Raw genomic sequence first — 22,517 nt, forward strand, 5'->3', positions numbered from 1 at the left:
TTTTTCCTCTTTACCATCCCCAATTACATGTATATAAAACTTCTTTTTACTTCTTTTTCCTGGTCATTTTCTGTGAGGCAGAAGTTAATGAATTATTTTAAAACTCCTGGCATTTTAGGAGCAATGAAATTGTCAGTGGAACAGATCTCTTAAATCAATAAGTGATGCTGCGTGGGCCTAGCAAAATAACCTATGTTTATATGGGAATGATTCCTTTTTGTTTGTTTTTTTTTTATTCCCTAGATATGGGTGAGTAGTCCGCACAATGCTACTGGTTACTACACAGTGTATGGAGAAGAAGCACTGCACGCTGATCACTTTACTGCTCGCTTGAGTTTTGGAGACACTCAGACCGTGTGGGCTCGGACTGGGTACCTCGGCTTTCTGCGCAGAACAGAACTTACTGATGCTAGTGGAGGTGAGAGAAAACCAATGTAGTTACAGAAGCGTGTGTTTGAAACTCCTTGGGGCAGTTGAGCTAGCAAAGAGTAAGCTGTCCTGCAAGTTTATCCTGACTTCCATCAGAGAAAAGTGCTGAATGTAACACGAATTGTTACTCTGTACATATTCATTGGTTACAATGATACCGGGTCATCATGCAAAATGGGTAATTCATAATGCCCTTTTGACAGATTTAGAAATCATGTTCATCTTCCTTTATTTCCACTTAGACAAAATAATACGAGCACATTTGTTAGAAGCACTAGAGCCTTTCTACTCACTTTTCCTCTGCACCGCTTTCCTTACAGACAGGATGCAGTATTTCAGTGCTGATCCAGAGAACACAACTAATGTTGTCATTCAGCAGTTTTCGGACACGCACAAATACCGGCGGCTTCCCAGCCTTGCAGAAGTTAAAGGTCTAGAGGAGTAACTTCTCCATAATTTTTCCAGTATAGAAAATAAATTCTTAATACCATTTTTTCAGTCTAAGCCAAGATGTGTAAACTTGAGGCATGGAAGGAGATGGAAGGAAAGCTGCTCCTTTTTCTGTTGAGACAGAATATGGAGTAGGAATAACTCTTGATTATTACTTTTTTTTTTTTTAAAAAAAAAGTAATCTCTAAACATCCTAAGTAAAGGAGTTTGGATGCTTATAACTTATTAGCAAATGTATATTGCTAATTGTCTGTGATTGGACTTAAACAAATGGTGGTATCCACATGGATAGTCAGTGTCTGCTCATTGCTGTCACTGGATAATGAACTGTAGGGGGTTCACAGAAACCTTTTACATTTCCTGTGGTTAACTCATAGTACAAGATGGAAAAGCAGTGTTCCTACTTCTGGAACATAAGTGTCTGTGCATGTCCATCCTACTTTTAGTCCTCAGTTATGTGAAGGAAGAAGGGTGAGTGAGGAGAGCAGTTTGTTCAAGGTGCAGACTGTTGTTAAGGAGCTAGCCCATCTGTTGCAGCAGATACCAGTCCGGGGTTCAGAAATGGTCCATGATGTAACTCTGTTGAATCTAGTCGTTAAGAGAGGGCCATCCTCCAGTCTACTGTGCTGATGTGCTATTCAGTCTCCCTGGGCTCTTGAGAACAAGAAAGGTGGATGCGATTGCTCCAGCTGCGGAAATCCCTGCAGCCTACTCAATTCCATCTCCCCCAGAGCAGTGTTATGCAGGCTTCCCTCCTCCACAGCCAGAGTGCCATCAGAGAGCAAAAGGTGAATTCTGGTAAAGAAACACATCAGCAATGTGTGGAATCCTTAGCCCACAGCTACCACCACTACACAGAAGGGTCCCTTCTTTGGCACCAGGCCTTTCCAGCTGTTCAACCTACGTAGTACACTGAGCAGTTCTGTGTTTGCCAGTCTGTTCCTGAAGGAATGTGGTCTCAGGCTTTTGGTGGGAGCTGATGTAATGTCAATCCAGTTCCCTCAAAAACTTTTACTGCATGTCATCTTCCTCTTCAGAGCTGGTAGAGCATGATAAAAGAACACTCAACCAAGGTGCTCTAAGCTTTCCTTACTTTCCTCCTCTCTGATTTCTAGGGTAGCTACCTGACCTCCAGGGCACACTGCTGCTTAGTGCAAGGTTCAGCACAGGATGCTTTGATGGAATTGTCCTTCTGTCACTATTCAAAGTTAAATGGCTCCCTGTTCTTGAGAAAGCTGGTAGTTGACAGAAATCTGAATCTGTGAGTAGACATTCGCAAAGAAGGAGAAGATGCAGGTGGCAAGGCACCAGATAAGTGTAGCAAGTTTTTGTGCCTCGTAGCTTTCTGAAAAATCACGTATCGTAGAGATTTTTATCACTGTGGAACAATGTCAGTTGTCCTTTAGTTTGTCAGCATTTGAGAGGTTATGTATGGTGAATTAACCTAGCAAGTATGCATGAAATACAGTGGAGCTTCCCAGCATCCTTTTCGTCTCAAGTTACATGATTATGCCTATTTTATAATTCTGCTCAAAAAAAAGCGAAGTTGAACTGAACAGAGTTATAGGATGAATGTCAGTGTGGAGAGCATGTCCTTCAAGAAGGGTCTAGGAGAGCTTTGCTTATGTAACCTAGCAAAGCTAAGGCTGTGCAGGGAATAGAGTTGTTCTCGCTGCATTAACTGCGGGGAACTTAAGAAGCTGAGAAGAATATTGTTGGCATGAGGACAAGTGGGTATAAGCTGGTTTTAAAAAGAAAAAAATGTTAAATTTGGAAATCGGAAAAGCGTTCCTGTCAGTCAGAGAAGTTCTCTGGTGGGACAAAGAATAGTAGGACAAAAAGAGGCTTTAACAATGGATTTTGATTGAGTTTATGAACTGAGATTACATTATGGGAGAAAAGGGGCATAATTGGATGACCTAGAAATTCTTTTTAGTCTTCTTTCATTTGCTTTGAGTCAATAGGCAGAAGTGCTACATGTCCTCCTCTTAATTCTTTTCTCTCCAAATGTGAGAGCTTGATGTGTATTACAGACTCTTTCTTCTAGGAAGCACCGGGAACACCTTAGAACGTCAGGAATAAGCACGTACAAATGACCATGTTTGCTCTATAGATCTGATGATGTTTTAAATGTCTGTGCTATATTGCAGAGAGGCATGATGCCCTTTATGTGGTAGGCTCTTTGGATGAAACACTGGAGCTCAGAGGAATGAGGTACCATCCCATTGACATAGAGACATCTGTAATAAGAGCACATAAGAGCATTGCAGAATGGTAAGAGCCTCAGTATTATTTTTATGTATCCTTTTACATCTTTTAAAGTAGCAGAAGTCAAGCTCTTTGGAAAAGCATGCTAGACTGAGAGCTTGCTGTAAAGTGAACTCACCAAAACTTTGCTTAGAAACTACTGCAGTGAGACACTGAAATATAACACCCCTCTTTCCCCTGCCTCTGCTGTGGGGAAAAAAAAAACAAACCACACTTTTATTAGAGCTTGATCTTCATAGTGTGGAAGACAGGGAGGGCAGGGGATGAACAGGGCAGCAGAACGCATCCAAGTTGTGTTGTTGACTTCCCTGGCTGTGTCAGAATGGACGCACTTGGACGTGATAAATACATTTCAAAGATTTCTTGAATGCTGTCTTCTAATATATATTATTGTCATTTGGTCCTGACGGATGATGTATACCATTTGGCTGTAGGTCCCCTTCAGTCTCAAAGTGGTAGTGTTTACTTGTAAGCTTTGTCTTCCCTTTAATCATCTCTGAAGATTTACTCAAGTATGTGAATGTGAAATCTTAATGGTTCCCATCTTAATACGTAAGTGCAAAGAGCTTTTAAATACATGATTGTGTATATATAAAAAACCTGCTTATATTTTGTTCATGAACAATTAAAAAACAAGTGGCAGAGAATATCCCAAGAAGTTACAGCTTTGACCTCTTGATTTACAAAGTTTATTTCCAGTGAGTCTTTGATAACTAGCTTCCTTTGACGATGTATTTTTTTCTGACCATTAATACTTGTATTATGCCAACAGCGCTGTGTTTACATGGACCAACTTGCTTGTGGTGGTTGTGGAGTTGGAAGGCTCAGAACAAGAAGCGTTGGACCTGGTCGCGCTGGTAACAAATGTGGTTCTGGAAGAGCATTATCTCATAGTGGGTGTTGTGGTCATTGTGGACCCCGGTGTTATTCCTATCAATTCCCGTGGTGAGAAACAACGAATGCACTTGAGAGACGGATTTTTAGCTGACCAGTTAGATCCTATTTATGTTGCCTACAACATGTGAAAACAGAAAATCACATCAAGGCTAAAGCACCAAAATCAAGGGACTTTCCAGACAATAACATGGGAATTCATTTTCTGTGTTTTTAAAAGCTGTTGAAGACCTTAGAAAAATGGAGATCCTAATCTTCACAGACCTTCATCTCTCAGACTGCATTTGCTTTCATAAATCCATTGTAACAGTTACAGCTGTCTTAGGATGGAGAGTTTACTGGAATTCCTGAAGGAAGCTTATTAGAACTATCACGGACCAATGTTTTTTTACAATAATTATGAATGTCAGTACTTGATGCACTGCATAAAAGGACATAAATCAGGGTGGGGAGAGAACACCAGCTGTGAGGAGGATTCTTGGAAATAATACTGAAAGTCGTGAGTAACCAGAGTTTACCCTTCATGTGATTGTTTGCAATATATTGGCAGTATCTGGGTTGGCATGTAACTTTCAGGACTGCACACATCTCTACCGTATTCTTTACTGTACTGAAAGGAATTTTGCACATATTGAGATTTAAAAATGCAGCCTTTTTATTTTGAATCACTGACTCATCCCTATTCAGAAGAAACAAATTCATTCCAGTCCCAGATTCAAGATAAGAACAATTACGCCGCTGTTCAGCTTTTTTGTACCAAGCAAAAACAAATACTGCAACTGTAACAAGGTTACTTATCGTGCCATGCTGGACTCTGTAATGCTATAAACTTTATAATAAAATATAAATTATATCCAGTTTTAACTACTTGATGCAGGAGCTTTCACTGCTCTTGCTGCGTAACTTCATGTTAAAGTTGCTTGTTTTCACAGCATTAGCTATTAATTACTGCCCTGCATAACGCCAAGTATTTGAAAATTCATTCTAAAGCCAATAGTCTCTGAATGATTTGTAGAAATGTTTACAAAGCATGGTCTTACAATATGTTTTTCCTGAATATCCTGTGCTAAAATTTATGATAGTGACTTTTTTTTTTCTTTTTCCCACCATGGAAAAGATACTCAGTGTTAGTTAGCTTGATCTGCTGTGGTACAAACTATCATTTTTTTTTAGAGTTGTATTTAGACACTTTTTTTTCAAGCTGAAATACCCCGTTGGTTGAGTCACACTTGACTAATTAAGGCTTTGAAGTTTCTGCCTGATCTAATTACTGCAGTGAACCTAATTCAGAAAGAGAATGTGAAGTTATTCAAATACTTCATGTATTTGAAGATAAGCACGAGACTAGCAAATAATTATTTTTATAGAGTTGTTTAAAGACTTTGAGCTACAGAAAATTTTTTTAATAACGCATGAGTTTGGCAAAAGAGACAGGTTTTTCTGCAAGGCAATTCTGCCTGGATCAGTGCCTAAGAAAGATAGATGTCAGTCTCCTGATATGAGGATATCAAATTGACTCTTGGTCAAATAAACTATAAAGTCTTCAACAAAAAGCTTTCATGTATAGTAGTTCTTTGCCCTCATGGTGTTTGACTGTGGTGTATCATACAGCTGCATACTCTACTATGACTGTAATTATGTACAGAACTCGTGTAACTTATTGTTTGAAGTACAGCAACTTCTAGCAGTGGACCGTGGGACGCTCCTCGTAAAAAAAAACAGCTGGCAAAACGAAAGAACTACCTAACCCCAATTTTAATGTTGTAGGTTTTTAGCAAATAAAGCATTGTAAGATTTTTGTATTTAGATATTGATGACAGTGAGACAAGTTGCCTTGTAAATCTGAAACAAAAAGCACATTAAACATTTCAAAACAGCTCTTGAAAATCTGCCTGCTGAATGTTGAAACGCTGTTAGGTCAGAAAGTTAGCTTGTCTACACAAGAGTTTTCACCTGTGTTTTGGACAGTTTAATGCCTGAAGGGCTTTTTCTGCAAAATGTCATTACAGCTGCTTTACAGTTAAGGCAATCGCACATCCTCACAGCCTGCCTGTTCCTCAATGTCATGTTTTCGGTGCCCGAACTGCTCTCGGGTCTGCCTCTCCTCCCTGCCCTGACCCCAGTGGGGCTCCTCCTCTCCCCCGGCCGGCGCCTGTACCCCCCCCCGAGCTCTCTGAAGCTGGGCCGAGGCCTGCGGGGAGGTGGGGGGGGGGTGTGGGACACCCCTCCCCGCGGCACCCAGCGGAGCCCCGGGCGAGGCGGACGGGAGGAGGGCAGTCCGCTGGGCCTCCCTCTGCCCTGGGGGAGCGGCGCCGCCCGCCCGCCCTCCCTCACCGGCCCCGGCGGCCCGCGCTTCGCTTCGTCATCGCCGCGCGCCGTTGGCGCATGCGCGCAGGGCGCGTCCCGGCCGCCGCTTCCGGGGCGCGGGGGGGCGCGGGGCCGCCGCCATGGTGCCGGCGGGGCCGCCGGGCGGGCCGGGCCGCCGGGCGGGGCGTTGGGCGCCGAGGCGGAGCGGCCCCACGGGTGCGAGCAGTGCGGGAAGGCCTTCGCGCAGGCCGGCGCCCTGGCCAAGCACCGGCGGGTCCACACCGGGGAAAAGCCGTACCGCTGCCCCGTGTGCGCCAAGGCCTTCGCCCTCTCCTCGGGGCTGGTGCTGCACAAGCGCACCCACACCGGGGAGCGGCCCCACGCCTGCCCGCTCTGCGGCAAGGCCTTCATCTCCTCGTCGCACCTCGCGCTCCACCTCCGCTCGCACACAGGTGAGCGCAGGTACCAGTGCCCCGTCTGCGGGAAGCTCTTCCTCCAGTCCTCGCACCTGGTGCGCCACAAGGCCATCCACACCGGCGAGAGGCCCTTCAAGTGCGAGGACTGCGGCAAGCTCTTCGGGCGCGCCTCGCACCTCGCCACACACCGCCGCATGCACACGGGCGAGAGGCCTTTCCAGTGCCTGCAGTGCGAGAAGGCCTTCACGCAGAAGGCCGGGCTGGTCCTCCACGTCCGCCTGCACACCGGGGAGCGGCCCTACAAGTGCGACAAGTGCGGGAAGAAGTTCCGCTCCTCTGCCCACCTCGTGTCGCACCAGCTTCTGGAGTCGGGTGAGAGGAACTTCAAGTGTTCCACCTGTGGGAAGGCCTTCAAGCAGGCGTCATCCCTCAAGCAGCACCTGAAGACCCACGAGGCACGCGAGCCTCAACGCTGCTCGGTCTGCAGCCGAGCCTTTTCCAGGTCATCTTACCTCCAGCTTCACATGAGAACACACAGTGGGGAGCGGCCGTACCACTGCTTGGTTTGCAACCGCACATATGCCAAAATTTCTACCTTTGAAAAACATTGCAAAAAGCACCAGCAGGATGAAGAGAGGCCTGATGCTAGACACAGGCCAATGACCACCAGAGCAAAAGCACTGACTGAAAAGAAAAGGCAGGAGCAGAAACAGCAACACCGAGATAACAGCCTCGAGCAACCTCACCAGGCTGACCCGAAGCAGCAGCAGGCAGAAAGGCTGTAAAAGTTGCTAAAATAAGAACCGTTCCTGGCCCTCCGCAACATGGCTCATGGAGGTTGAGTGTCTGGTTTAATTTTCATGCTGCACCAGCGTCACTCCAGAGCGTGTTTCCAAATGGAATTCTTTCTCCGACGCAGGGTTCCATGCAAACACTTCTCTGGGGCGCAGCAGATATGTAAAAGTCTACGAGGCTCCCTGCAGGCGGTGTGGCGTGCAGAACGCTGGGCGGTTACAGGGGATTCCACCCGCTTCGTGGGCCCCCCTGGTTTTGTTTCATGTCAGCAGCATTTTCTAACACAAGACTTCTAGGGGTTCCTGACAAAAGCACCTGCTTTTACCCAGACTGAAAGAGAGATGCTTCCCTGTGTGTGGAAATAAATTAAGTTGTAGCCTCTTAAATGAAGGCAGAGTTTTTGTTTGAAGAGGCAAGAGAGGTGGTGCACCTACAGAAAACAGATTTGTACCAACAGTGGGTTTAGGAAACAAGCAGGAATTTATCCTGCGAAACACAATGTGTTTTTAAAAGCACTGTACATAGCCATAGCATCGTTGAGCCTTTTCTGGTTTTCTCGCCATTAATTACAACAAGACATCCAGATAATGCTGTGTATGAGCTGCATTTAAAGTACGGCAGGTTTTATTGCCAAATTTTATTTTACCACCAAAACAATTAAACACTCAATGAAGACAGGGGTCAAAAATCTGTAATTCATCTTAAATTAAATGAGTTTGACATCTGAAGTTCCAGCTTGTAGTAAAGGCGCAAGATTTTTTTTTTTTTTTAACCTTGTCATTTGGGAATGTACAATGTCTTTCTGAATTAATATACTGCTGTAGCTGGTTCACTGGCCAGTCACCATGCTGAGGGAGTGAGTCAAGATGCCTCAACAGGGTTGCTGGGGAAGCGGAATGGTTCAGATTTGTTCTGGGGTGTAAGGTCAGACTCCAGTGAGTACTAAATAACTTCATAAACGTTAATAAAACTGCCTTTATTGCAGCAGTGTCCTTTGTGAGCCAGCACTTTATACTGACTTTTTATAAGCTTCATGTCATTCTAGCCACAGTACAATGAGGCTACTTTATGCCTTTAGTTAACGCTTATTGTTACCCAGGAATTTATTATAGCAGCGAAAAGGAAGCAGTGAGTTCATTTTAAGTGTACATTCCTAATTTTCTGTACCAAGTCCCTGATTTTTTAAATGCTATTTCCTTGCCATTGTGTGAAAACACGTATTACGCACTTTAAGGATCGTTTTGGATAGACCTCGTTTTGGTTTCTATAGCATATTCACAACTTTGTTTTAAGGCCAAAAAAGGAATTTTCCGAAAACTTGCACGTTTAAAGTATTGCAGCCTGTCAGGCCAGAAATTATGTTAGTAGATGATAGAGCTGGGTTACATCTAAGAACTGATTTACGGCTACAAAATGCATTGAATAATTCTCTTAACTTTTTGCACTTCAGAATTTAGCTGATGCTGGGTATACTAAAGTCTAACTTATTGTTGAACTGATGTTTATATTCAGTTGGTTAATACACTTTAAACATTTACATGGTCAGATATTTCAAATGAGATGTTTCTAAGCCAGAGTTTCTTGTCGTGACAAACTCTAATGTAAATTTTTGCTGCGGTCTTTAGATTTTGTTTTGTGACCAATTGTGTTGTTTAGAAGGAGCCAGACACACTGGGGTTTATTTCCAGTTCAATTATGCCAGTGCCATATAAGCAGAGTTCTATCTTCTTTTGTATTTCAATACAGGTTATTAAAATAATATGCACCACTATCTTTTCCTCCAGTCACTTTTTTTTTCTTTTAATCCTGTTCTCACCTAAACATAAAAATTTGCTTATGGAAGTGAAAAACATTGCCTAATTTTCTAGCATTCCTTAAAACTTAGCTTGCAAAGGTAAGTGCAAAGTAATGATTTGTCTTTATTTCTGGCATTTTTCTCTGCCAAACATGGACGACAGTGCCATGGTGGTTGTGTCTGTACTTGTAGCATGGTATGCCTCCATGCAGAATCAAAATTCCAGTGGCAAGAAAATGTAACAGTGGCCTTCTAAAGATCAGTTTTATGTTTCTCCTTAATAGTTTTGGAGGTGTTTTATTTTGTTGTGTTTAAAAAGCTTCCCATTTTGCTCTTCTAGTTTCCTGCTCTGTCAGCTACCTTCCCCCTGCAATGGGAAGTCCATACTGTTCGGGATGCAGGATGAAGTCAGACTTTGTACAGTCAAATCCAGTGTTGAGAGTATTTCAGAATGGAAAAACTGAAAATATGCTCTAATGCCCTGACTGTTGCAGTACAGTAAGTAAGGCTAGGCAAATACTTTAGATTTAATATCTGGCAGGGGGAACAAATTCAATCCACAGATCGCTCACAGAAATGCTGCCATTTTCTTTTGAAATGTATTTTTCAGCTGAATGTACAAGAGGGAGCAGGAACGTACTTCCATGTCACTAGGCCGCCAGGCTGGAGGAGCACCTCTCCGTGCCAGTTCCAGAGGTGTGGGAGACGTGGCCCAGGGGCACAGTGCTTTGTCTACGCAATTGCTTTCCTCCATCCAACCAGGTCAGGAATGTTCCTTCCCTGGGGTCTGTAAAAGCCCGCACTTGATTTGTGGAAAAAAACATACTTTGGTTTTCTTTTTAAGATAAATAATTTTTCTTGCTGTCAGCACATGAACTCTGGTGTTGGATGATTCAGCCTGGATGCACTTCCATCGATAGTTAACAAGATGAATTTTTTTTTTTTAGGTATGCTAACAGCAATAATCGGCCCTCCCAGCAAAATTACATCCTATGTGGAAGAGTTTTTGTAGGGGTCTGTAAGTGCTCTTCCAGCACTAGTAATTTTGTGTCTGACCCAGAGGGAGGATTCCCTTTCACACGTGCGCTTTGCCTAAAATTATCTGGGCAGAGAGTAAAAGTGCAGATTCTAATCTCCCAGAGAAAGAAGTAATGGCAGCATTTTAAGTTATGAAAATGTAATTCAACATGTATGTACTAAATCTGCCCCCATCTGTCACTTTCCTAGTTTGCAAAGTTAATTTGCGTCTGTTAAATGCCTCAGGCTCCTCCTGTTGGTGTACTTTCTTCTCTTTGTTTCACTTTTAGTACTGTTGATTAATAGTTCTTGTCCTGACAGCTCATTTAATGTAAGAAACCATCCATTGGTGCCCTTCCTGGTGGGAAATTCACTTGCATCCTCTTCTATACGGAGTCAAAAGCATAACTGACAGCTGTGTCCAAGCGTAAGGTAGGCGCTGCCAGTGTAATGTGCTGTTTTGTCCTCGGGGAGCCTCCCAGGGCCCTGAGGGTCCCACAGCGCAGACCCCAGAGCTCCCTGTTACCAAACCAGCCTTTCTGCAGGTTGTCACACGCCAGTCTGCACTAATGACAGGAATGTGGATTTTCTGATATTTCCGGTGATCGATACACCCGGTGATCGAAATATTCTGATATTTCGGTGATCAGGTCAAGCTAACCAGTGCCAGTGAGGTGTTGTAAGAGCACACACACCTTGTGTTTCCAGCAGGCTGATTCTGTTGGCTGGGATGGGAGCATTACTAAAAATTAAATATTTAATAATGTCATCAGCCTATCACCTTCCCTTCCTGAAGACTGAATGGTTCCTGCCAGAGCCTGACAACCAGTGGTACCAGGACTGGCACTTTTAAGTATGTAGCCTGTTGTTGCTGGGAGGTTAGCGAGTTGTTGCTTAAGCTTTTTGAGCCCGTTCAGAGCCAGCTGTGATGTCTGCCTTGCAGAGCTCTGACACCGGCTCCTTGATCAGCCCCAAGGCTTGAGTGATTTTTTTTTTTTCCCCAGAAAGTGTCGCTGCACTTCTGAGCCCCTCAAAACGCTACTCAAACCCCTTGTTGGCACGGCAGCATCCTTTTTCTAGGCTGGCCACAGCAGCTTGGCACAGTGGGGACCCAGGGTGTTAGCAGAGGTGCTGCGGGTGGCTGTGCCTGTGTGTGCGAGGAGGGACTGCTGGTGGTGAGGTGTCAGCAGAGGCCCCTCAGACTATGTGCGTGGGCTGGTGTAGCTCAAACTGCTTTGCCTGCCTCCCCCACTGCACCCGTGTGTGGCCATCCCTGTCTCGTCCCACGGGGTGGGTTATGAGGCGGGTGAATGTCTTGAATTCCCCGAGAGCCTGCGTGGCAGTGGAAGAGCCGGTCTCTGCTCAGCAGAGCCACAGGGTGGGTCCAGTCACGACGATGACTTAAGAGAATGGCTCGGAGGAACGATTCCACTGGCAATTTCATTAGCTGATAACTTTAGTAAGTGAACCGAGACAATCAGCTGAGGCACCGCCTGTGTCGAAAAGCAGCAGGACATAACGGGAGCAGAGCTGCAGTGCAGACTAGGTGACGCTGGGGCCTGTAACCACGCAGCCTCTGTTCCTGGAATTTCACTTCAGGAAAGCTCAGCTTTCCTTGCTGACTGGGGAGGAGTATCCAGGGCTCAGTAACCTGAGCAGCACATGCTGCACCACTGGCAGTCAGGGTGCTCACCTCAAAGGAAGGCACACTCTCTTCCCCTCTGACAAGAGGCAGCAGCTCTGCTGCACCTTCTCCTGTGCCAGGTAAAGCCTCTGTGAATTCCCAGCAGTGGTGTTGCTAAGTCAGGATCAGCCTTACTGCCAGAAACACGTGCACCGTCGTACCGTGTCACTCCCTGCTCGGGCACTCGCTGCTCGCTGAGGGACAGGGTGACCTGCTCTGCGGCTCTGCCAGCGTTCAGGCCGCCTGTTTCACCTGCAGCTCTTTGCTGCTGCGGTGCTTTGCAGAGCTGCTGAAAAGGCTTGGTCTGGGGGAAGGGTTCCTCATCCCTGTGAGCACTGCTGGGGCAGTGAGGCAGAAGGCGGATGGGACTTGGAGAGCTGCCAGGCAGCCTCACCAGCAGGCCCTTGTACTAAAGCATCAGACCCTTCTGCTGAACTCAGGTTCAGGCTCAGGAGAGAGTCATGAGGGTCCCATCTACCCTGTCTAACCTTGGGGACACTGGGACAGACAGTGTCCCCATTCGTTGTCCTCACACGCTGCCTCAGGTCTGTGCAAGTGTTGGAAACAGCTGAACCGGGAACGGATGAGGATGTTAAAAATGTGGTGGAAGTAACTCGGATGCTAAACAAGTTCTCAACAGATGAGCGCTACCCTGAGATGGCAAAAATGCTTTTTTAAATTCTAGATGGAGTACAAGATGCTGTCTTTCTTGTATGCATGTCTCTGCCTGAGTGTACCTTTTCACAGCTGGGGGAGGCAGATGGTCTCTGTCTGAAGATATGTTATTTTACACATGAAATAATTACGAAATGTGGAATGAGGTGAAAACAACAGCAACATCAGCAGGTATCTTTGTTATGAATTTTTCACTGTAGGTGTTGCTAGCCATGAACACCTAAGCACAGGTATTGCTGAGCTGGGTGCCAAGTGCAGAGTGAAAAAGGCAGGAGCATAGGCTTTGGGGAAATTGTCCTAGGTTTAGTTTTGGCTTTGCAAAGGCTCACCACTGCAAGCCCCTGGATGAGCCTGGCAGCAGCAGCCACATCCTGAACAGCAGCAGTCCCAGGGAGGCCCGTTGCACTCCTCTGGCCTTGCAGGTACATCTCCCGGTTTGACCAGCCAGGTGGAGCAACGGTGGTGGCGACAGCCTAGAGCTGTTTGGCCAACCACAGCGATGCCAGGGAGGAGATGAAGGGTCGAGGCCCAACAAGAAACCCAGGGGCATGAGCTGTAGCACTGCTTCAGGCTGCATCCTCCAGCCTTCCCCTCTGACAGTGCAGGGCAGCTGGGGAGCTGCACACAGCCTGGGACAAAAGGACACATTTTTCACCAGAGACCAATTGCAGCCCAGAGACCGAAACAACATTTTATTCTCATCATTTCCACACACTGGAGGCTGTGCCTGGTCCACATTAAAGCACTGTGGTCACGCTGGGCGGATCCCCCCTTCCCTTCTGACTGAGCCTGGAGACCTTGCCAAGGCATAGCCCAGGTCCAGAAGCTGTCCCCAGCCCAGAAGCCTCATACACTTCACTACCAGTTCTTCAGGCTGCTAAAAGCAGGAGGATTCATCAACAAGAGAAAAGCCTGGACTGTTAGATGGTTATGCTTTGCCTTTCAAGCCAAGGGTGTCTCAATTTGCCAAGAAATGCTTGGGCTCTGCTGAGCCCCTGTGACAGGACAGGGGCTGTGCTGCCTGGGTTAGTACCATGCACAGGGTGGTCAGAGCCCACAGGAATCAACGGGAGCCTTTCTGTTCAGGTCAGCGGGCTCAGAACCAGGCTTCTGTAACCAGCCCCTCTGCCATAACCTCCTATTTCAGCCCTTGAATTTCCCTTTTCCCTTTGCAAGCAAGCTTGGATCTCGGCGTCCGCCTGCCTCCAGCCCCATGCACGTCCCTCGCATACAGCAGCAGTGAAGGAGCTTGAGTCAAGGCATTTGCACACCGTATCCAGCCAGGTGGGCACTGGCCGATAGGCTTTCTTGAGCTGTGCAAGTGTTTCTTGTTCACAAAGCCGCAGAACTTAATAAGCTGCTTAAGTCTAGCACAAGCTTAACTCCAAGGAGCCCCTAATCACACCCAGTCTTTTTCCTGGAGGAGTGATGCTGCTCTGCATCTCTCCAGCATGAGGAGGAGGTGCTCGCCTGCTTCCCACCAGCTCACTCATGCTCAAAGAACTCATGGCAAGCAGCGGTGACCATTGCAATGAAGGCTACAAACTCCTGGAAGTCGCACTCTGCATCCCCATCACTGTCCAGCGCCTCCATGACTTTGTCCACAGTCTCCTGGTCTTTGATCTCCTGAAGGGATAGAAACAGGCAGCCAAAGCTGGGGAGGATCAGAGGGAGGCCCAGACAGTAACAAGTCCCCGCTTCTTGGGTGCTTTCATGGCTGAATCTCTATTCAGACACATCCCAAATATCTTGTGGCTGTTTCCCATCTGTGTTGGGGCACTGCCTTGCACCTGAAGTAGCAGCAGCACAGCAGCAGCGCTCCTGAAGCAGGAATCACAGCCACCGCTGTGCTGCCGGGAAGGGACATTTTGAGCCCCTTGGGGAAAGGCTGCCCGCCCCCCCCTTCCCAGGGAAGGAATTTTCCCTAATATCCAACCCAAACCCCAGCCCCCAATGCAGGCTGTTGTATTTGTCCTGCTACCGGCTGCTCGGGCGGAGCTGGAGCAAAGTGTTTAATGCACTGATGTGTGAGTAAACCTCTTCCCCTGTGCTTGCTTCCCGTAGGAGACCGAGTGAGCAGAGCCTGGCAGCTGCTCGACACGGCTCCCTGCGCCCAGCCAGGCGTGCTGCGTGGAGGGCAATACTTACGCCGAGGAAATGGGTCAACTCGTTGTTAATTAGCTCCTTCAGTTCTGATTTCTTCAGCTTGTGCTTGTCTCCCTCCTTCCCTGAGTACTGGTGGAAGGCATCAATGATGGCAATCATGGCCTTCTCCAGCTCAGACATGGTCACAGCGTGGCCCTGAGGTCAGAGGGAGTGGCGGGTGCGTTAGCCTGGGCAAGCTCCAGCGATGCCTTTTGCTTTGCAGGCGCGGCCACCCCCGGGTTCCCCCCGCACATCAGCAACGCCGAACCCCGTGCTCAAAACATGCTGCTGAAAAGCACCGCAGGCAGCTCCCGCTTCAGGGACCCCGAAAGACCTTGGCTCTGCCTCCGGGACCTCGCAAGGAGAGGAGAACCACAACGCAAGGAGTGCCCAGTATAAGACTGGCGCACGCTGGGAGCTGGTACATCCCCTGGGACTGCTGTGAGCTTGGCACCTTATGTGTCTGTGTGGTCAGAGTGTAGAAGAGAAAACAAGGAGAGGCTGCAAAGCCCTGGCGGCTTCCAGCAAGGTGCTCCTGCGTTTTCTGTATGTGCAGACCTGGCTAGCAGGCGGCTTGTTGTCACTTCACTTCTGTCACTTCTTCTTTGGCTCCTGCTGCTTAACCCATTGCTTTGTTCTCCTCGCATGGAAGAGAGGCAGGTAGGGGTTTCATTTCTGCACTTGGAGTTTCAGAAAAGGTTTTGCTGTCCCCTCTGTCACAGGCACTCTCCCTCTGCCTTTCTTGCCTGCAGGCCTATCTCCAGCTGAGCAGTCGGGGTAACCCAGGCAGGAACCAGTTTTGATGAGTGTCAGCGGGACAAAATAAGCACATCTCTAACCTCCCTCCTCCCATGCTTGATCTGGAGACCCTTTCAGGAATGTTAATACTTGGGATTGCAGCATTTCCTGCAGATTTCACAAACCAAAGAGACTCTGATAGAAAAGGGAGAGATGCAAAACCACCTTCTCAAAAGCTGTTGAATACACTGACGCTGGGGAAAAAAAAGCCACCTTGTTGTCTGGTACTCGGTTAATTCATACCCCATGGATAAATGTCTCCTGCCCTGCAGCCTGGCTCCTGTTTCACCACCTCAAGACCCAACGCCGAAGGCACTGAATCTCATCCCACGGCTGACGCCCTCCCCCATGCAGCAGTCGGTGTCCAAACTGCAAGACTGTTTCCTGTCAGGTAGGAAATATTCCTGAAGCACTTCCCGCCTGCATCCTAACAGCCCTCTGCATGCTCGTGCCCTGCCTGCGTGTGCTCGAGCCTCTGCTGCAGTGGCAGAGCTCGGAGCTGCGATCATGCCCCCCGTGCCACCCCTCCCGCAGCAGTAGCCCCCCCACTCCAGCAGCCAAGCGCCTGCCCCGGCATCCCCCGGCCCCTCTCACCTCCCTGCTGGCAGCGGGGCTGTGGCACAGCAGCGCAGCGTGGCTGGGGACCCGCTGGCTTCTTATGGCCAGGGGCGGGGAGCCCTGGGCCCTGCCGCAGTGCCCGCGGCGCCAATGGCAGCTGGAGGCAGGGGCGTCCAGAGCCGGGCACTGCTCCCGCACTGCGCAGCGATGCACACAGGGATGCATTGACTTGCTGCCAGCCCACGGCCACAGGCGTGGGAGCCGTTACAGAGAAAGCCGCCGTTGTGAGAAAAAAATAACTGGGCAGTCAGCAGGAGAGCCAGCCTGGCGGCATTGCTGCTCTTCTGCACAGTAAAGGCAGTGAATTATGAGCTATGGCTGGACAGGCACGGTCAGAGCTGGGCTGGGGGCCCCAACACTTGCCCCAAGGCACCCCACAGTCAGAGCCAGGCGTGTGGGAATGATGGAGCCCCCCTGGCCCTGTGGGCCCTGTCCCAGGGCTGCAGCACCCTCCGGGGCAGAGTTTTTTCTGTATGTGTGACAGGAACGTCCATCGCGGCAGCTTGTACCTGCAGCCTCTTGTCCCTTTGCTGTGCACCTCTGAGACGGGTCTGGCTGTATCTTCTCTGCCACCCTGTCAGTCTGGGGGACAGTGGGACCCTTTATGAGGGAATTGTGATTGTATTGGGGTGCAGGTGGTTGAAGGACAGCTGGCAGCAGCAGCAGCTCCTTCCTGATGCTTACGGGGGGAACAGTGCTGGATTCTGGGGCATGCCTTGCTGTACCCTCACAAAAAGCTGTGTCCAGTGGCTTTGGGTTATCAAGGTGCTCTCAGAAGGCTGACACCCCAACAGGAACTCCGACAGCACCCTTTGATCTGGGGGGACGGCAGGAACCTCCTGCCTGCATGTACCTGTCGCCCATGTCACAGCCGAGCAGGTGGCGTTGCTCAGAAGTCCTCTGCCAGCCCCAGCAGCCACCAATGGGCATTAAATGCACTTTTATTTAAACCAAGGAGCTGTACGTTTCCCTTTCCACCAGAGACTCCTTTGCAGGCAGATGCACAGACCTGACAGAGGTGATGCTTTGTTGGGGGCCAGCAGACAGCTCGGCAGGGAAGGGGGATCTGGAGGGCAGCAGGTGACAAGCAGCAAGAGCAGCAAGCAGCATCTTTCACCCAGACTGCTCCTGGTGGCACAGTACAAGTAGGTGGTTGATAAACATGGACAACATGCTGAATAAAGCAGGTTTTCACTGTGTTTCATTGCCTAGCCACGTTATTTCCCAAGAATGAGATGGGATGAGCCAAAGTTGAAGCTCTCTGCTATTACTGATGTGGCATGTTTCCATTTACATCTTTTTCACTGCAGCACAGAATCAATAATTGCTTTATGTCTTAAGCCTTTATTGAATTTCAGACTCAGCACAACTCCCAACAGGTCAGTGCTGTTACCAAGAAGACAGGTTAGACCCACGATGGAAAGCCCGGAGGTATCATTTTGTTACCACAGTCAGCTCCTGCAGAGAAATGGGAAGTGTGTAAGAGCCTTATGTGTATGCTTGTGGGGTAGGATGAAGGTCTGGACCTCTTCAAAAATGTCCCTTTGAGGAGGCAAGACAGAGTTGCTGGGCAGACACAGTCCGTGGCAGTTCCTGTGTCCCCCAAAGCTACCATGGATGCGATCACTGAGACAACACCTACCATGTTACTTAACAGTTTTTCACATACCGGTGTGAAAGAACCCCATGCACATGGATCATTTGCTTACACAGCTCCTCAAAGCTTTTGTAACAGCTTCAAACACTGGTATGGGGAAAAATAGTTTCTCCCATGTTAAACTTGAGTATGTTGACTCTAAATATAGACCTGACCACTGAAATTTTTGGCATTGCAAACTGCCGCAGTTTTCTGTGCTTTTGTAGGACTGGCAGGGACAGGACGTACCACTTCTAGGCAGCGGTGTTTCTAGCGTGGAGATAGTTTGTCAACAATCTTGCAATATTCAATTTTTTCCAAGGATATTTGTATTCACTTAAGAGCTGGCTGTAAATGGGGTTCTCTGTCAGCAGGAAAGCAACAGTATTTTTCAGCATCAATAGCAATTTGATCTGGTAGATCTCTTAGCTCGGTCATTAGCAAAGAAGTGCATCAAAGCACACCATTTCTAGTCAGAGACAAGGGCCTAGCTCGGCCTCATTAAACTGTTTCCTGATGTCATTCTTGAAAGTGACCTTTTCTTAAAATGGAACAGAAAAATCAGCGTGTGGCAGATCAAAACCTGAACAGTCTTGAAATTCTCTTTCCTGCTTATTCTTACTGTCCATTTCACCCCAAATCATTCAGACTTCAGTACTTTATAGGGAATGATCTGGAATGATCTGCTGCACTGGCTGATAGGGTGGGAAGGAGCAGCATGATCAGGTGTGACCCCCAGAAACCTTGGCCTTTCCTGCTTCTGCTAGTGAGCAGCTCCAGGCGACTTCCCTGATCCTCGACCAGGCTCACACCCTAGCAAACACTGCTTTCCTGCCTGGGTCGTCCCTGACCCAGCCTGTGAAAGTCCAGGAGGTCTGGGCATGGGTGTGGGGCTGCGAGCTGGCTGTGCTTTTAGTGCTGCCCATAGAGCTGCTTCCATTATTTCAAAATTGATGGTCCTGATCTTTGAACAGGAGATTGTAACCCTGGGGCTTCTTTCCTCAGGGTCACTGCTTCCTTGCCAGAGCTTTGAGCTGATGTGTTTGAAGAAACAGGGTTTTACACAGCCCAAGGCCGAGCAAAACACTTCAGCCCTATCCCTGACTCCCTCCCCAGTGGAACACAATGTGGGCTCTTCATAGCAGGCGCAGGGAGAAAAGCCAGTGTATTTCTTTGTCTCTCTGGTGTGTGTGGCACCAGGCTCTGCCAGACCACGAGACAAAGGCCGGTGGTCATTGAACTGGGAGAAAAAAGTAATGAAAGCAGAGGAATTTGGGTGGGAGGGGGAAGCAGCTGCTTCTGCCTCCACAGGGCTGTGCTCGCAGTCCCGGCAGGCAGAGCAGTGCTGCAGAGAGCAGGCTCCCCAGCTCTGTGCCATGGTCCCTGTGCCCGTTTCTGAACCCACAAACACAGCAGCCAGAGGTGAGCTAGGGTCCTCGTGGGAAGCCTCGAATGATGCCTGGAAGCAGAAACACCAGGACACATCTGGGAATTGGGCTGGTGCTTGTTGAAGTTTTTGCAGGGAGATGATGGGCCGGATTTAGTGCCCTGCCCATAGGTCCGGGGGGCCCGAGGGGTTGTGTCTGCCCCAGGAGGGCCCTGCTGGGCCCTGCACCATCTCTGCCAGCCCTGTGCAGATGTCACCTCTGCCTCCACCTGAGGACGAGGAGAGACTGGACAGGCTGCATGGGATGAGCAGTGGGTCTTTTTTGCCCGCACAGAACAGACTTGTAAGGTTAAGATGGTGCCTCCCTCTCGGGAACCACAGGCAAATGTAGCTTTCCATCCACCTTCATCTCACAAATCCTGGGCTCTGGGCTCTGACTAACTGCCCTTTCCCCCAGTCTCTTTGTTCCCCCACTGTTCTCCCAGCACTAACATGCACTAGGGTTGCAGAGCAGCCGCTCTGAACCTTGCTGCTGGCCCACCAGATGCTGTCATCTTGGCAGTTATTGTGAGCCCTTAAGAAAACACCAAATAGTGCTGTTGCCACTGCAACAAATTCTCTGGATTGAAAACACTGGGATGCTCTTACCTTGTCTGGAACACGGCCTTGAGCTTAGGTCAGTTCTGGGCTGAATTCAGCTGAAACAGCAAGAGACTACTCTTAAGTTCATTAAAAAAATATATTAATATATGTTCTCCACCAAACCTGTGCTGAGAGAAGGCATTACAGCATCGACCCGGTGTGTCTCTGGGCCCTGGTACAGCCCCAGCCCCAGCGGGAGAGGGCTGCAGGCTTGCTGCTGGAGCAGGGTGCTGAGGGCTCCCACCTTCGGCTGCACGGAGCCAAGTTATCTTAACAGGGACAGAGGAAACTGGGGCGGGGGTTAGATGCTTCTAAGTGTTTCAGCTTAAAATATTTCTGCTGAAACAATGACCATTTCAGGTCTATCTTCTCTCAAAGCAGAGGTGGCCATATTTAGACCGTGTTTTGTAAAATCCCTTTGACCAGCTCCCTTTTAACACAAACTAGATGATATTCCATGGCTTTAAAGTACTTTTGCAATTTTTACGCTAGCAGCATTAACAAACAGAAGCTGGCAGATAAAACCTTGTGAACAGAGTCTCGTGCTGGACTGCAATAAAAGCAGGGAAGTTGTGTTTGCTTTTATGAGCTGACGGTGTCCCTTGCTCAGGGAAACATTTTTCAGTTTCTAACGTCTCTGGCAAGCAGAGTGCCCACAAACAGGAACAGCACATTACCCTGTCAACTGTGGTCTAAACCTCAGACAGATGAAAATTAGTATAAAAGTAATGCCCAGGTAACAGGAGCTTGGCAATTATTAAGAATAAAAGTTTCATAACTAAAATGGAATTTCTAAGCAGGGAGGTTGTGTAGAGACAGAAAAATAAAATCAAGTGGTTCATGTTGCATCCCTGCCTTTAGGTAAATATTACCATAAATTATCTGAAGATTTTGGCATCCTCAAGGAATTGCAGATACTTACATGAAGCTCATCTCAGGCAGATTCATGATGACAGATATTTTTTCTAAAACCAAAAATAAACAACAGGCTATTAAGCCCCAAATACAACACCCATATCCGTGAACTTCTAGAGTTCCTTTTGTCCATTTAAACTGCGCTAGAGAAGCAACACAGCTCTCCCTAGTGAGGACGGGTGGTATGAGGCACAAGCCAAAAGATGTTATCCTCATGGAGGACTCCAGCACTGTTAGTTGTTCAGACAAAATTCTGATGTTACTGAACACAGCCAGGGCTAAACCTGTGTGTGACCTAAGCCTAGTTTATAAAATAAATACAAAATTAATTCTATAATTCCCAAATCAAATGACTGTATCCTCTCCAAATAATCGCTGGACATGAGTGAAGAGCTATTTGCTAGCAGAGGAGCATTTTAAATTCAACTTGTAGTGTATGAAAAGAGGAAGTATTAATTCGCAGGCATGTTTCTGTCCTGGGCTGCTGCTGGGTGCCACCTTTGGGAGTAGCTCTTTTATCCCTGGGCCTCCCTTGCTCTGTGAGGCCCCTGGGGACTGCTGTGCCAGGCGGTGCACAGACACAGAGCTGCTCCCTGCCTTCAAGGCCTTAGAGTCAAGGTTTGAATTTGCGACCATGAGTTTGGGCTTTTGTACCTGAACTTTCCACTAGCTTAGCTTGATCTGGTGTCGCCTCTGCAGTAGGAGGGAAGCCAGGTCACTCTGAAAGGCAGCAGGAAGAAATTTTATCACCGCATTTAAACAAGTACGCATTAAATTCCCACCCAGCCCTTCCACCCTTCCAACACACAACAGCTGCAAGTAAAGCATCTCTGGCTCACATGCGTCCTTCCCAGAGCAGGTTTTATAGGTGTGTTATAAAAACAGTGCATTTCCTTGGAGGAACAGAGATGGTAAAGAACCGATGTCCGCAGGAGGAAAGGAAAGGGGAACTCATCCATGCTGAGGATGTGTGCTTTAAGTCTGTATCCCCACAGTTCTGGGATGTGGCTGCAGGGCCCCAGAGTGTGTTGGGAGGGTTTGCCAGCCAGGCATGTTTCTGTCCCACAAAATCCCACTTGCAGCCCAGCTCAGGCCTGCCTCCTGCAAAGCAGTCCCTAACAACCCCGGCCTGTACGCTTCTGCCAGCAACGCAACCGTAAGTGGGTTCCCTGGCTCCTTACGTGCTTCCCCAGACTCCTGTTGGGTTTCTTCAGCTCACAGCAGGGTGCTAGCCCCTTCCCAGCCACCCGTGTGCCTGATGGAGTTCGTACCTCCGTTCTGGGAGCGCTGGCCCAGGAAGGGAGCGTTGCCCAGTATGGAGCAGCACCGGGGGCGTTAGCAGAGAGATGGGGCAGGACAGCACAGGAGGAGCTCTGCCACATCCTCAGAGACCTCCTGGATCACCGTCCCACGGCAGCGCCTGAGGGAGGGTGACAACCCCTACCCCCGACACTGCACCCATGCTGGGGGCACCAAGGCAAGGTGCACAATGGGGGTGCCTGACTCACTCTATCACCAGAGGTGAAACGACCACCCGTCCTCACCCCACCCCTGACGGTGTTTTTGTAAGGGCTGGCAGACTGTTGTGCCTGTGATGGGATGTGCCATGTGTCCATTTTCCTGTAGCTCCATGGTTACAGCATCTA

At 48.4% G+C, this 22,517-nt stretch overlaps 3 protein-coding genes and 2 long non-coding RNA genes across 9 annotated transcripts in view; 3 read left to right on the forward strand and 2 right to left on the reverse strand.

The window, feature by feature from the left end:
• Window positions 1-5,928, forward strand: part of DIP2A (disco interacting protein 2 homolog A) — a 133,595-nt gene extending 127,667 nt beyond the window's left edge. For 4 of the 5 annotated variants that reach the window (XM_074829953.1, XM_074829954.1, XM_074829955.1 and 1 more), the window contains 3 exons: window positions 244-418; window positions 3,030-3,153; window positions 3,920-5,928. In XM_074829953.1, the coding sequence (XP_074686054.1) occupies window positions 244-418; window positions 3,030-3,153; window positions 3,920-4,172 (552 nt within the window). In that variant the 3' untranslated portion in view covers window positions 4,173-5,928. Of the gene's footprint in view, window positions 1-243; window positions 419-3,029; window positions 3,154-3,919 lie in introns of those variants that run through there. The other variant, XM_074829957.1, reaches the window with a different exon arrangement.
• LOC141925535 (uncharacterized) lies at window positions 5,624-9,330 on the forward strand. Its single transcript, XM_074829980.1, has 2 exons — window positions 5,624-5,693; window positions 6,051-9,330. The coding sequence occupies exons 1-2, from the start codon at window positions 5,624-5,626 to the stop codon at window positions 7,547-7,549; spliced, it is 1,569 nt and encodes a 522-aa protein (XP_074686081.1). The 3' UTR covers window positions 7,550-9,330.
• A 431-nt stretch (window positions 9,331-9,761) lies between these two features.
• LOC141925015 (uncharacterized) lies at window positions 9,762-10,439 on the forward strand. Its single transcript, XR_012623728.1, has 3 exons — window positions 9,762-9,852; window positions 9,965-10,116; window positions 10,302-10,439. It is a non-coding gene; the product is annotated as an uncharacterized LOC141925015 (long non-coding RNA).
• A 2,956-nt stretch (window positions 10,440-13,395) lies between these two features.
• S100B (S100 calcium binding protein B) lies at window positions 13,396-16,420 on the reverse strand. Its single transcript, XM_074828340.1, has 3 exons — window positions 16,268-16,420; window positions 14,879-15,031; window positions 13,396-14,356 (listed from the first exon to the last, which is right to left on the reverse strand). Exons 2-3 carry the CDS (start codon window positions 15,014-15,016, stop codon window positions 14,216-14,218), a joined length of 279 nt encoding a protein of 92 aa, XP_074684441.1. The 5' UTR covers window positions 15,017-15,031; window positions 16,268-16,420; the 3' UTR covers window positions 13,396-14,215.
• A 3,421-nt stretch (window positions 16,421-19,841) lies between these two features.
• On the reverse strand, window positions 19,842-21,632 carry LOC141925007 (uncharacterized). Its single transcript, XR_012623725.1, has 3 exons — window positions 21,526-21,632; window positions 20,879-20,921; window positions 19,842-20,012 (listed from the first exon to the last, which is right to left on the reverse strand). It is a non-coding gene; the product is annotated as an uncharacterized LOC141925007 (long non-coding RNA).
• Between the last annotated feature and the right edge of the window lie 885 nt (window positions 21,633-22,517).

This window comes from Strix aluco, chromosome 6 (genome assembly GCF_031877795.1).
Source record: "Strix aluco isolate bStrAlu1 chromosome 6, bStrAlu1.hap1, whole genome shotgun sequence".
In the NCBI taxonomy this organism is placed as follows: domain Eukaryota; kingdom Metazoa; phylum Chordata; class Aves; order Strigiformes; family Strigidae; genus Strix; species Strix aluco.